Genomic DNA, 14,128 nt, shown 5'->3' with positions numbered 1-14,128 from the left:
TCTGAGGGTGAGGAATGTGAAGACTTTACCTGAGGAGGAGGCTGTGGGCAGCAGAGCTGGCTCCTGAGAGCTCATGATATTGCTGGAGAAAAAGAATGAAATGATTAATGAAAGATGCCTGCAAACATCCTTCTCTCCAAAGGAATTTTAGGCCAGAAAATGAAATTGAACTCTCACCTTGGAGGGAGATTTGGGGCACGTCGGTTTTGATCTTTTAAGCTAAGTATATAAAGGACGACAATCGTCAAAGCACTGTCAAAAAAAAAAAAAGCATTATGTGGCAGATTTGTTTCCAGATATATCTCACACATCCAGCTGGCCAGAGATGTACTCTCACAGGCCACACAGATGGGAGCAGGGGGGAGGGGGTGGCTACGGCTGACAGAAACACCATGGAAACCAGCACGGTTACGCTCTCTGCCCTGGAGAGAAAAACCCCCGGCTTCCTGGAGCTCAGAGGCTCCTGGGTTTCTCCATGCTGCTGGATTTTCCCACAGAGCAGTCCCCCGGCCCTGGCAAGCTGTCTCAGAGGCGCCTGTCACTCGTGGAAGATTACAAGAGGAAGCGTGTACGTTGCTGGAGGCAACTGCTCCTTGCAGAGAAGAGTCAGAGCAGTTTGTGTCCCACCAGCGGAGGGCACTGGCACTGTCACCCTGAGAGATGGAAGGCAGCACAGGTCTAGTCAGCTGTGGATTCCAAACCCTCTAGCTGCTGCTCTGACATCTTCCTTCTGGCTGCCTGTCTCTTCAGAGCACAATACACTGAATAGGTCAGAGGAAAAGAAAGAACTGCAAGAAAGGATTTGTTTCCACACTGTGAGACTTCAAAATAAGGAAGATGTCTTCTCCCCTATCATCGAAACTTATATATCCTAATGGAAGCTTTCCTTAAGGGTTCTGAGCCTTGGGAAGCTATTCCCCCAAATCCTCATACTTAGTGTTCTCCTCTTTGTGGGGGCATCTTTAGAACTCTCTCACAAGTCACACAGAAAGTCTGCTGATAGTTTTACAGCTCCGTTTTGTGCTAGGCTTGAAAGAGTTACCTGACTTGACTTCTTGCCAGTTTCACGTCACACCTGGTTCTCCAAACTTGACTCCCATTATTTTGCTCCCCATCAAAGGTGCTGGATTTACCATTAGGATACACACACACACACACACACACACACACACACACACACACACACACACTAGGCCATATGTTTGAATTCTGCTCATAAAAAACAAATTCCCAAAGTGTTCTCCACATCAGCTAGTTACTGCCCAGCAGGCACAACACTGCCTGGGAAAAGTGGTGCTGAACCCCAAAGATGCTGTCAGATAGAATTTATAGCATCATCATGGTGATTGTTTGCTGTGGTCCAGTCAACAGAGACAGGAGACAGATAAGTCCTAGGCAGACAGGTGTGGGTCCCCAGTGAAAACCCACCTTCAAGCCAAAACAGCCTGAAACCCACAGCCCAGAGTGAGAACGTCTAGTCCTGTTTTCCTACTCTCTTCTGATTGGTTCTATCTGAATAATGCCTTTTAACCAATCGAATGTTGCTTTCTTCAATAATACCTAGGGCATGCCCCATTCCCATCCTGTGCCTATAAAAACCCCAGACTCAGTCAGTAGAGACAGAGCCAACCTGACTTTGGGGAAGAGATGACCTGACTTTAGGGAAGAGATAACCTGACTTTGAGGAAGACAACCTGACCTTTCCATCCCCTCTTCAGCTCCCTTCTCCATTGACAGCTGTTTTATTTGCTCAGTAAAATTCTCTGCTCTTCCCACCCTTCAGTCATCAGTGTGACCTCATTCTTCTTGAATGCTGGACAAGAGATTGGGACCCACTGAGTGCGGGTGCCCAGAAAGGCTGTATCATTGGCCCTCTGCCCTCACCAGTGGAGGGCAGCTGCCCCACGCGACAAGAGCAGGGGTCAACTGAGCTGCTAACATACTGTTGTGCATTGGGCTGCAGATGGCAGAGCTAAAACAGCTAATTAGCACACTAACACCTTCCTGGGGCTTCAGGGTCCCAGGCACCCTTGCCGGGGCATTGCCGTGTTCCCCTGGGAGTGACATGCCTGGTCTGGCCACAGGCCCTGCATGGAACTTGGTCCTGTATCAGTGCCTGGAGTGGCTGCCCAAACCCCACATTCACTCGCTCATGTGCTCCCACTCAGCTGAGCACGGTGGGCCAAGTAGATAGATCAACCCTGCTGCGAGTCCAGCAAAAAGGCTGAAAAAATCCTGTGTCACGGTCTCCCCTTCTTAGTTCTCCTACCTCTCCCACTCTCTATCTCCCCATTCTAACTTTAAAATACTCTTTATGATTTGTGTCCAGCATCTGCCTCAATGCATACCCCAGAAAACTTCTAGGATCACAGATTGAAATGGAAATCTGCTTCATTCTTTCAGGGCAAACCCTGGTTTTGACCCTGCTCAGGTATACCACAGGCCAGAAGCAAGATAATACACCTAATACCTTCCATTGATGGTCTTAGTGGTAAACAATATTGGAAATCATAATATCTAATAAGCATGTTTAAAAAGCAGTCTCTTTACCTTAAAATTAGACTTCTTATAACCTTTCCACTGGGCTGGGAATCTGTGTCTCTAGAGAATGCTAAGTATGTCCACTAAGATAGAGGTTCACACTCTCCTGAGTTGGGAATCCCAGCAAGAAAAGACAGGCACACATAGGAGAAAGAGAGAAGTGCAAAGGCTTCTAATGGGAATTCTGGGTAGGGATGTCAAATCCTTGGGTATCTCCTGACAGTGGGCAGTAGCAAGTCAAAAGTGAAAACACTAAGGAATGAGAAAGGCACAGATAAAGCTACATTATCTTCTCTAGCTAGGACACTGCTTTAGATCAAGGAACTGGAAGTACCTTGAAACCACAGATTGCTTTGCCCATGAAAATAACTGTCTTCCCTAAGACAAGCCCCAAAAGCCAGTTCTTTCCCATGCTAACAAAGCATTTTTTGAGTGACAGATAAATACCCTTTCACCATATGAATAGTCAGACTAAGAACAAAACACATGCATTCAAAGGCCCAGAGAAGACAGGCAAGAAAACACAGCAAGATGACCAGGTCTCAAAAGCCCAGTGTGGTGGGGGAGGGGAATCACAGCAGCAAAAGGCCAGAGGCCTGAAGAAAGGGCCTTGCATTCTAGCAAAGGCTGCTTCCTGTCTTTGCGGGCTGCAAAGGAGGGATGGCGTCAAAAGTTCCCCAATTTACATAGCAAATACTGTTGTCTTCACTGTATTGGCTTGGTTTAACTCCATCACATGGTACATCTTGGTGTCCCTTTGGTAAAAGGCCTTCACTGAAGAAACCAGAAGAGTTATCGTAAATATGAGTGACCAGGGGAGAGTGGATTATACCTGATTGCCTATTTACTTCTTTCCCCTAAGTCAACAGAAAACAGAGTTTGAGAAAACTCTTTGTTTTCAAAGCTAAGAAAGATACCACACACATACACACACACACACACACACACACATGCACACACAAACACACACGCGCACAAAGCATAGTTTGCTGCTGAACATAGCAGCTAATTGAAAAAAAAAGTCACATTTAAATGCAGAAAGCCAGTGCTTTTTTCTTCAAAATATGAGTTTTCAACAAGGGTTCCCTCATTTTTACACTATCAAAGTTCAGTGTCTAAAGGGTTTCTTGTCTTCAAAGTAAACAGGTCAGTCCCCAGTTCACATGTGATAAAAGAAACATGGGAAGGAAAAAAGAGCTTGACATAGAATAACAGTGAACTTTTTCTTACCAAAATGCCATCACAGCAATCAGAGTTATAACCAAGGTCTGGAAAACCCAGTTCGGACATGCCTGTCTTTTTCCTGAAAGATAAACCTATAAAAAGGTTCAGTAATGAGCAGTGATAAATTAGCAACTCTGTGAGAAGGGAGCCTGGAGAATTGCTCCCAGCAGGGGTATTTGCTGCTCTCTAGGGATGGTTTGAGTGCTTGCCTCAATTTACATCTCTTTCCTCCCCACTGCCTCTCTGAAAACAACATTCTTTCAAAGTCTATCTCAAGTCCCTCCGTTTCCTTGAAATTTTATGCTACAGCAATCCCTCTTTTCCCTGACATCCTGCAGACAATGGTCTATGCCACTCATTGGGCACTTCTCTTTGCAGTTTTATGAGAAAGGGGGGCCTGAGACAAGGTATTGTCAGACCACAGATGTCCAACTCTTTGAGTAAGATACTCTTGAAAATCAAAAGATCTTCAAGACATAAAGAGATGAATCCCAATGGAACGATTTCAGGTATCATGACAAATGATGAAAATGGTTTTTATAGAATGAAATCCCACTAAATACTCCTTAAATTACAACACCAGTATTCAATTTTTCACCTATATATACAGATATCTCTGGGCCTGTGTCTCATTTATTCTTATATTCATTCAATAAATATTTATTGAACAGTATTATGTACAACACCATAGGAGACATGAAAATGAGTAAATTATAGTCTCCAGGATGTAAATGAGACAAAGCTTTAGGACTGATACATACTGGCATAAAAGCTTGCATATGGAGAACAGGCTAAGAGCTACAGATTGACAGCTGTGGAATTGCTGGGGAATCTGGCCGAAGAGATAGGAGAGGTTTTCTACCATCTTAAATGAGGTGCTACTTAAATATGAGTTTCCTATAAATGCAATAAGCTGTATTACGTCTGCTCCCTTCTGTGGATATAGGACAGAGTTATGCTTTTGGTCATTAGAGTATTAAAAGGTGGTAATAGTTTTAAATTGGTTCTTGGTTTAATTTATTGGGCTGATATCTGACTAAAGAAAATGTTCTTCAATGTAAAATAGGTGGGGGACTGGATTCACTATACCATTTTTTTACCACGTACACAAACCCTGAGGGCTATTATAACTGAGTTATCCTTCTGATGACCAAGAAGTCAATGGTTTATACTGTTCTGAGGTCTCACAGAAACTGTTCTGAGGATGTCTTAATAGTGTACTGTACAGAGAAGAAACTCAGTGAAATTTGTTGAATTGACTGGAGTTAAATAGCATAGTCTCAGGATAAGCGTTGTCTCCTTCAGTCTACCCCCACAGCTGCTGAATTATTTTAAGTCTCCATGCTTTTGCTCAAAATCCTTTGACCTAATATAAATGGCCTAAGACCTGGAGTCAAACTTGGAGTTGCATCTTCAAGTTATCTAAATGTCATTGATCCTCATTGTTTTGGAGCTGAGTCTTCAAGTTATGTAAATGTCATTTGTCCTCATTTTCTTTATCAATAAAATAATGGCTACCTACTTTTCAGAGTTACTAGGTACAGCCAATGAACAGTGTAATGACTCGCAAATTAAGGTGTGCATAGAACTACTATGGTGCTTGATAAAACCCTAACTGCCCTAAATGTAAAATTCTGATTCAAGAGGTTTTATTTCAGGGAGACTGGGGGTTAGGAAACTGTAAGAAGTAGGATAATGAAAAGTATTTATCCATGTTCATTTTTCTTTTTTTTTCCCCATGAATTGGAAGTCTTAATGTTGTTAAAATGTCCAGCCTACAGAAAATGATTTATATATTTAAGGAAATCCATATCAAAATCCCAATGGAATTCTTTACAGAAATTGAAAAATGTGTCCCAAAGTTTGTATGGAACCATAAAATACCCCAAACAACCGAAACAATCTTCAGAAAGAACAAAGCTGGAGGCATCACACTTCATGATGTCAAAATACAAAACTACTGTAATTGAAATGGTATGATATTGGCATAAAGAGAGACAGAAACCAAAAGAATAGATAGGAATTCCAGATATAAACTCAGGCATATATGCTCAATGATCTTTGTGCAGGGTGCCATGACTAACCAATAGGGGAAAAAAAAAAAAAGAAGCTAACTCTCTTCAACAAATGATGCTGATAAAACTGAAAAAGCTACATGCAAAATAATGAAATTAGGCCCATATATGTTTGAGCTGTTAGATCCTCCTGATGTGGAAGGGCTGGCTTAGGGACTCTTCAAGGACAAGACCATAGGAGCTTGGCCTTCAACCTAGAGAACGCTCTGTTATGTAGCCATAGTTCAGGAACACCATGAGAGCCAGTTGTGCCCTCAAGGATACACATTTTTCTTTTTTCTTAGATAGAGTCTTGCTCTGTCACCAAGGCTGGAGTACAATGGCATGATTTTGCCTCACTGCAGTCTTTATGACCTGGGCTCAAGTGATCCTTCCACCTCAGTCTCCCAGGTAACTGCAACTACGGGCACCAAACCCAGCTAATTTTAAAATTTTTTGTAGAGATGGGAGTCTCACTGTGTTGCCCAGGCTAGTCTTGAACTCCTGGGCTCAAGTGACCCACCTGCTCTGGCCTCCCAAAGCATTAGGATAACAGGCGTGAGCCACCATGCCCAGCCATGTTCATTCTTTCCCTTTCCCTCTCCTCCTCCAAATAGTCAGTGAATTCTTACTTGAATCCTGGGGACCTTCCTATCTCACTGTGAGTCCTACTTATAGCAAGAATGATCCGCAACTCTTGGAGGTAGAGAAAGAGAGAGAAAGAAGAGGAGCCCTATTGATTGAATGAGAGCTACATCAAGAGTCCTCAATCTTCCTCCAGAATGAACACTGTCTTGGCCAGCATTGGGAGCTGTGTTGAAGTAAAGGCAGGGCCCAGCCAGGCTTCTTACGTAGTCTGGTAAGGTCCACCAACTGCCCACAGCAGCAATTTACTCATTAACAAGACCCCCACCCTACCCCAGAATACCACCACTCCCCACTTACACACAAGCATTTCAATGAGCCACAGAGGCCCCAAGGAACAGAGGATACCTAGGAGATGGGTGGTGGCATGAAAGGACAAGTGAACCTCACAGAAAGAGCTGAGATCTCTTAGCAGGTCAGCACAGAGGGAGAAAGTACTTCAGTTATTTGTATTTTATTGTGCTCTCTGGACAAGTCTGAAATAAGAATCATTGACATACTGAGTTTGAACACATTAATAACACTATTAAGCAGCACTTACCATGTGCCACGCACCCTTCTAAGGGCTTTACATATATCAATTTATTTAATCCTCACAATAATCCTCTACAACCCTATGAGGCCAGTACCTTTATCAACCCCATTTTAAGAACAGGAAAAACAAGACACAGGAAGGCTAAGTTTCTCACTCAAGATCACACACCTGATAAATCACACAGCCAGCAATTTGGAGCCCCCCCAAAAAATTGGCTCCAGAATCTATGCTCCTAACCACAATGCTATGCTGCCTCCTTTTTACTGTCTGTTAAAAAAAAGGAAACTATACAACTTAGATATTGTTATTATTCAAAAGGTCTTCATGCCTTCTTTATTTTCTACTATCTTCCCTAAACAACTCCCACCTAATCCTTCAAGGGAGCCAGTTCCAGCCACCAGACTTTCATTTATGGCATTCCATCTGTAACTTCTCCTCCAGTTTCATTGCTGTCTAGCCAAAGCTTACTCCTCCTTTAAGGCTTAACTCTCATAAACCTCCTGACACTCTGAGCCTTTGCAGCATTGATGACATCCAGGTACAACTGTTCTTTATATTTTCCCTGGCTACAATGCCATTCCTTAGAAGAGACCTGACTCATCTTTCCTGCCTCCCACATGCCCTCTACAGTAACAGCAAGAGGTCTCTGAGTTGAATAGGTGCTCTCTAAGGCCTATTTGAGTCCCTGACCCTGGGAACACACTCCAGCTTACATCCCACCCACATACCCAAGACACTGAACCACTTAAATATTTTTGAATTTCATGCTTCCGGGAATATTTTCATACTGGGCTTCCCACTCATGTATTCATTTGACAAATATTTCTTGAATGCCTACTATATGCTATAAAGAGAATCTCTTTATTTTGCAAGATGGGTGCAAGATGGGAGCTATAGAGATTGCAGGTGAGCAAACTGCACCTATCAGGGCTGCCATGGGTATGGATGCCATTCCCTCGATCCCACTGAAAACGGTTTAGTCCAAAGGGCACATTTCCTACATGATATTTTTAGTGTTTTGTGTTGTCGCCTACTGTGTGCTGGGTGCTGTGCAAAGAGCTTCAACTCCTTCAATCCTAATTTAAATCCTATCAACCATCTTTGTAAATACTATAATTGTCTCTATTTCCCAGTGTGGTTGAGAAACTTGCCCCAGAGCACTTCTATGTATGTTTTTACCTGGGTATTTGTGAAGCTTGTCAGCTGCATAATACTTTACTCGTTTTTAGTAGAAGAATTTTGAACTCTTTCTGAATTCTTTTAGAATAATTCAACACAGTATAGCATGAGGAATAGAGAGCAAACTGAGGCAGTGGCACAAATATCAGGTCAATCTTTAACAGGGTGTCAGTTAAGGTCACGAATATCTTCCCCAGGGAAGGGCCACCTTTAGGCCACTGCTGGATCAGAGGGAGCAAGCTGAGTTTTGTAGCTACTTACAAAGTGCTTCTAGGAAGGGTGTTTGCAGCTTCTCCCTTACTGATACTTCTTTGTGATGGAGAGGGTACCCTTCAATTTAATACATGATTAATCTTCACTTTATGAATATTATCCTACTTAATAAATGCTCTCTTTATTCGTTAAGAAAACTGTCACATTTTAACCTTTGCCAGCAAGTGAATACCTATTCTTCTATTTGCATAGTTAGTACTAAATAGCAAAGGGAAAGGAGGGATTTGAGGATTAACTGAAGTCCCTTTGGGATCTCCTGAAGCCAAAGATAAGAGGGTGGGGGTCAAGGCATGTACACAAGTCCGGCAGCACAAGGCCATCTGCACGTGGAAGCTGCGGAGCTTTGCCTGAAGGGGACAACATAAACAAACCTTGCAGATAATAATTCTAAGATTGATATATTCTGTACTCGTTTCTCTAAATGTGGCTTCAAAAAGCCAGTTAATATCTACTAGAGGGCTAATATTTAAACACATGCAGTACATAAGTATACAAATTATGGATTTTCTCGACAAACAAATGAGAAAAAAATTCTTGACCAATTTCTGTAAAGACTTTCTAAATAGAAAATACTGTCTCCTTTTATTGTAAATTTGTCTGTTTACCTTGTTGGTTTTCTTGTGAATGGCTCTTCTTGGAGAAGATGCACTAACAGCTCTGCTACATTTGCTTTAAAAGAGAGAGAAAATTGGTTACTATTCAAATACCTCTCCAGGAGACATAGGACAAAGGCCCAGGCCGTCATTAACACAGCAGTATGAATTTCTTTTGCGATATAGTGATGATTTGAAAAGGAAAAGTCATGGCAATTGAGAGTTCCTTTTGTGAAAAGGAACGTTAGTAAGTATAACTGAATAAATTAAATACCGCATTTCCCTTTTTCTCAAAACCAAACCCCAGAAAATATGCATTTACCTTCTAAAGCAATAAAAAAAAAAAAAAAAAAATTTTCCCCCTGAGGACCAAACATGGTTTTCTAAATTTAGAAATGACCACTTCTCCTCATTAAAGGAGAAGCCAGCCTTGTGCTAAAATTTAGCACTTCCTATAACAATTTTTTTTTTTTGCTATTAAACAGATGTCTCATGGTTTTTTTTTCTACTTTTAAAACAGCAACAGAAAAAAATATAAGAAAGTTATCACTTAAGACAATTGTGCTTCAAAATATTCTAAAAAAATACATACTTTATTATCAGAAAATAACAGTTGCTGTTTGATCAAAAAGATCATTTAGATTGATCTTATTCTGGAAAGAGCTCACTCTCTCCCAAATTTCTGTGGCCATCCTGGCTGCATGTACCTGATTGAGCTTGCTTCACTGGCTGAAGACTTCCAGCTACTGAGCCGCTTGAGCCGGGCCAGCTTTTTGTTCCATATTTCTAACTCTTCTATTCTTTCCTCAAGGTTATTTGTTAGTTTACACAGCTGCTTCACTGCACCTACATTTTCCATAAAGATCTGGTCCTAAAACGGAAAAATCAAAGAGAGTACATAGATTAACAATGTGAGATCACTACGGAGCTGTCCACAGCCCATTCAAAGACAGTTGGAATATATCATTGAAAATGGTTATAAACACACACATCTTCAAGTTTATTCAAGATAAATCTGGAGAGGTTTGAAACTTAATGCGGTCTTCCTAACCTGTTGGCTGTGTAGTAAAACTGCTTCTGTTCAATTTGCAATAAAGTGAAAATATGACCTTGTAACTCAAAAATGGAGCTAAAGGACATTGGTAAGTCTGGAATCTGGAGATTTATTTTCAATGGCCATTATTCCATATTTATAACTCTGAGGCAGAAGAATCGCTTGAACCCAGGAGGCGGAGGTTGCAGTGAGCCAAGATCGTGCCATTGCACTCCAGCCTGGCCAATAAGAGTTTCACTCCATCTCAAAAAATAAATGAAAAGAGAAGAAAAGAGGAGAGGAGGGGAAGGGAGGGGAGGGGAAGGGAGGAGTCAGAACAGGCTTCTGAATGTTAATTTGTGTGTTCATCACCAAAGTACCTTGAAAATGACTCCAGTTCTCCCTAGTAAAATGTGCATCAAATTGCTCATGTGAAGGAAGAAGGAACAAAGACCTGGGCTTTTCTCTGAGTTCTGCCACCGACTAGATGTGAGACTCCAGACATAATGCAATAACCTTTTTGGGCTTCCTTTTCTTTATCTATGAATGAGAAAATAATTCTTGATGCGTCAATATCTGTTTCAACATCCAATGTACTGTTGTGTACTGCTTATATTATAACCTAACTTTGAAGCAATTTTTTTTTTAAAAAAAAAGCACATAGCAGTGGCTCAAGCCTGTAATCCCAGCACTTTGGGAGGCCGAGGCGGGTGGATCACGAGGTCAAGAGATCAAGACCAACCTGGTCAACATGGTGAAACCCCGTCTCTACTAAAAATACAAAAAATTAGCTGGGCATGGTGGTGCGTGCCTGTAATCCCAGCTACTCAGGAGGCTGAGGCAGGAGAATTGCCTGAACCCAGGAGGCGGAGGTTGCGGTGAGCCGAGATTGCGCCATTGCACTCCACCCCGGGGAACAAGGAGAAAACCCCATCTAAAAAAAAAAAAAAAAAAAAAAAAAAGCACATAGTTCTTTCTGTTCACAGAAAGTCACTGACACATCAGAAAAAGAAAGGGGAGACCAAAAAAAGCCATAGAGTCCGGGCCATCCCCTTCCCCACCCACAAACTTCACTTGTCATATGAACACATGTGCCCATCTCTCAGCCATAACTAAAAGCCTGGAAAGCTCTTATCTACTCACATCCCAACCCCATGACCTCTCCTCCTCTCTCTCTCTCTCTCTCTCTCTCTCTCTCTCTCTGTTTACAAGTTCAAAATCCCACAGCACTCTCTGAATTGCAGAAAGGCTGGTCCACTATTGTAAAGTGATAAGTTCAAGGTGATAAGACTGTTCTCAGGGCTACATGCCTTTGAGATTCTTATCATGCAAACTGAAGCTCTGAGGGTTTCAAACACTGTAGGGCAATCACTCAGAAAGAATCAAAAGCTGAACATTCCAGATTCAAGGCTTAATATATGTTCAAAGACAGACATATCTCATGATACACTGGAGAACTCTCTTAAACTCCCAGAGCAGCCACACAGATTTGATGAGGCGTCCTGAACACTCTGTACTCTCCAGTGTTTGAGACCTCATATTCCCATAGTTACCTATGATAAAAATGCCTTCCCTCAAGGCCTGTCCAAATCCCATCATACCCAGTATCTCCCCAGAGACTACTGGTCAGAGAGCACCCCGCACTCTCCAATGTCCTCAAAGTATGTTCAATTCTATCACTTGGCCATTTGCCTTGTATCAGGTGTTACCTGTCTGTCTGCCATCTGGATCATGAGTTCGTGGAAGGCAGAATTATGTTGATTCATTTGCATATCTCACCAGCATTTAGCACATGACTTTGCCCACAAGAAATGCTCAGCAAGAACAGACATAAGTGAATTGAAGAGTGCTATGAGGTAGCAGCTTAGGAAAGCAGAAAGCTTTCGTATTTGGGATACAAAGCAACTAAAGGTTTGATTTCTGAGGACTATGTTTGCTTTAAGAAAACTTAACCAAAAACACACACACACAAAAACAACCACCAACAACAAAAAATCATGCTTGTATCAGCTTCTTGAATGGCATCAGAAAACCCTACATTCTTACTGAAGTTTTACCATTCATCCTTCAAAATCCATCCAAATAACACAAATTGATAAAACCACTACGGAGTAGAATTTAACAATACCTAGCAAAATTACATATATTTTTTTTTTGAGCCCGTAAACCCACTTCTAGGAGTTTATTCCATAGATTTCCTAGAGAAAGCTAAGAAATAAAAGAGACCAAAATCAAACTAAATGTCCATTGATAGGGGAATTGATAATAAACTGTGGGACATTTGCATAGAAGTATACTACACAACTAAAAAATGGAGAATATCTCCATATACTGTTATGGAGCAAAATCTGCAATATAAGAAGAAAAAAGAGCAAAGTCTGTAGCAAAAGAAGAAGACAAAACATATTTATATTTTCTTACATTAATAAAATGAAGAATAAACCAAAAATTAACTAAAAATTGTTACACATAATGAAAAGGAAGAAACAAGATGGGAGAAATGGATAGAACCAGATTCTTTGAATATACCTTGTTTTATAAATTCACGTTTAGAATATGTGAGTATTTTAAATACGTATAAAAAATAAACCAAAGGCCGGGCGCGGTGGCTCACGCCTGTAATCCCAGCACTTTGGGAGGCCGAGGCAGGCGGATCACAAGGTCAAGAGATCGAGACCATCCTGTCAACATGGTGAAAACCCCCTCTCTACTAAAAATACAAAAAATTAGCTGGGCATGGTGGCGTGTGCCTGTAATCCCAGCTACTCAGGAGGCTGAGGCAGGAGAATTGCCTGAACCCAGGAGGCGGAGGTTGCGGTGAGCCGAGATCGCGCCATTGCACTCCAGCCTCCGTAACAAGAGCGAAACTCCATCTCAAAAAAAAAAAAAAAAACCAAAATTTTAAAAACATCCTAGAAATAGAAGGCAAAATAAAACAAATTAGGTATTGAGTTTCTGATTTAACCCTACAGAGAAGATTGATATTAAGTGACCTAAAAGCACAATAATTTGACTGCCCATTCCCAGAAAGACAAAAATAAAACAAACAAAATCAACCAGAAAAGGAATCTTAAGCTTTTCAATAATCATATTGCTAGTAATAACAGTGATGGATTATATACACATAGGCAGCACACATATATGTTTGGATAAAACAAATATGTAGTTAATAATGCTATAAACCAAGATTTTTAGCATTTAAGAAAAGAGATGTAACCATAAAATTAAAACATTTAGTAAAAGCCTAGAATATCTAAATTTAAATTAGAAATATTACTTTGAATTCCTGATGTTTTATTTTTTAAAAGAAAACATTTTTCTAGCTACGTCAACTAAAAAGGACTGGAAGAAAACTTCCAACGTACTAACGATGAACACTGTTCATTGTAGCCTCCAAATACCATTCCCAGTGAAAGGACCCAGAACTTTTCCAGATTTGGGGTAGGATCTCTCTGAAGTAAACCTGGAATATCTTACAATATAAGAAAATAAGGAGCCTATCACAGAGTACTGTGGTTGGGTCACAATGACTCAGGAGCTAACTAAAGAAGTGCTCATTGGCCAAAGATAGAACATCAAAGGACTAACTACCATGATCAAAGAATCAAATGTGCTTTAAAAGCATCCAAAATGCTATTCAATCTTTAAAAATATTTTATTATCACCTTTGGGAGATATTAAGGGTGTAACTCATTTTTCTGAAATGTTATAAATAAAGAAAAGAATAAAACTTTATCCTGCCTGTCTTATATAACATCTACATATTTGAAAGTTCATTTAAGAATTCCAGATAATAAATTCTGGAGAATAAAGAAAGAAGAAATGTTAGAGTATCACTGTTTTCCAACTCCTAATGAAACAACAGATCTAGGCAATGATCCTCAAACTATTACGTGTATTTGTTTCTTTGTTTTATGTATACATATGTAAAAACAATTGGGGAAATTTCAACACCAACTGGATTTGATAATATTAAGAAATTACTCTGCATTTTTAGGTGTGATCATGTTATAGTGGTTTCGGTTTTAAGAGGTCATCCTTCTTTTAGAAA

The 14,128-nt window shown here is 40.7% G+C and overlaps 1 protein-coding gene across 6 annotated transcripts in view; it reads right to left on the bottom strand.

Annotated features, from left to right (window-relative positions):
• MYRFL (myelin regulatory factor like) overlaps positions 1–14,128 on the bottom strand; it is a 126,179-nt gene that overhangs the window by 17,590 nt on the left and 94,461 nt on the right. For all 6 annotated transcript variants that reach the window (XR_004274151.1, XM_032295543.1, XM_032295528.1 and 3 more), the window contains 5 exons: positions 9,752–9,915; positions 9,057–9,120; positions 3,772–3,857; positions 178–252; positions 30–82 (listed from right to left, as the gene is read on the bottom strand). Coding sequence is in view for 5 of the 6 variants with exons in the window: in XM_032295543.1 (XP_032151434.1) it covers positions 30–82; positions 178–252; positions 3,772–3,857; positions 9,057–9,120; positions 9,752–9,915 (442 nt within the window). In the remaining variant the exon portion in view is untranslated. The remainder of the gene's footprint in view (positions 1–29; positions 83–177; positions 253–3,771; positions 3,858–9,056; positions 9,121–9,751; positions 9,916–14,128) is intronic.

Source organism: Sapajus apella, unplaced genomic scaffold (assembly GCF_009761245.1).
Source record: "Sapajus apella isolate SASKATOON/1434 unplaced genomic scaffold, GSC_monkey_1.0 scaffold2, whole genome shotgun sequence".
NCBI lineage: Eukaryota > Metazoa > Chordata > Mammalia > Primates > Cebidae > Sapajus > Sapajus apella.
The sequence above is the reverse complement of the archived record's forward strand: the minus strand, read 5'-3'. Positions and strand labels throughout refer to the sequence as shown.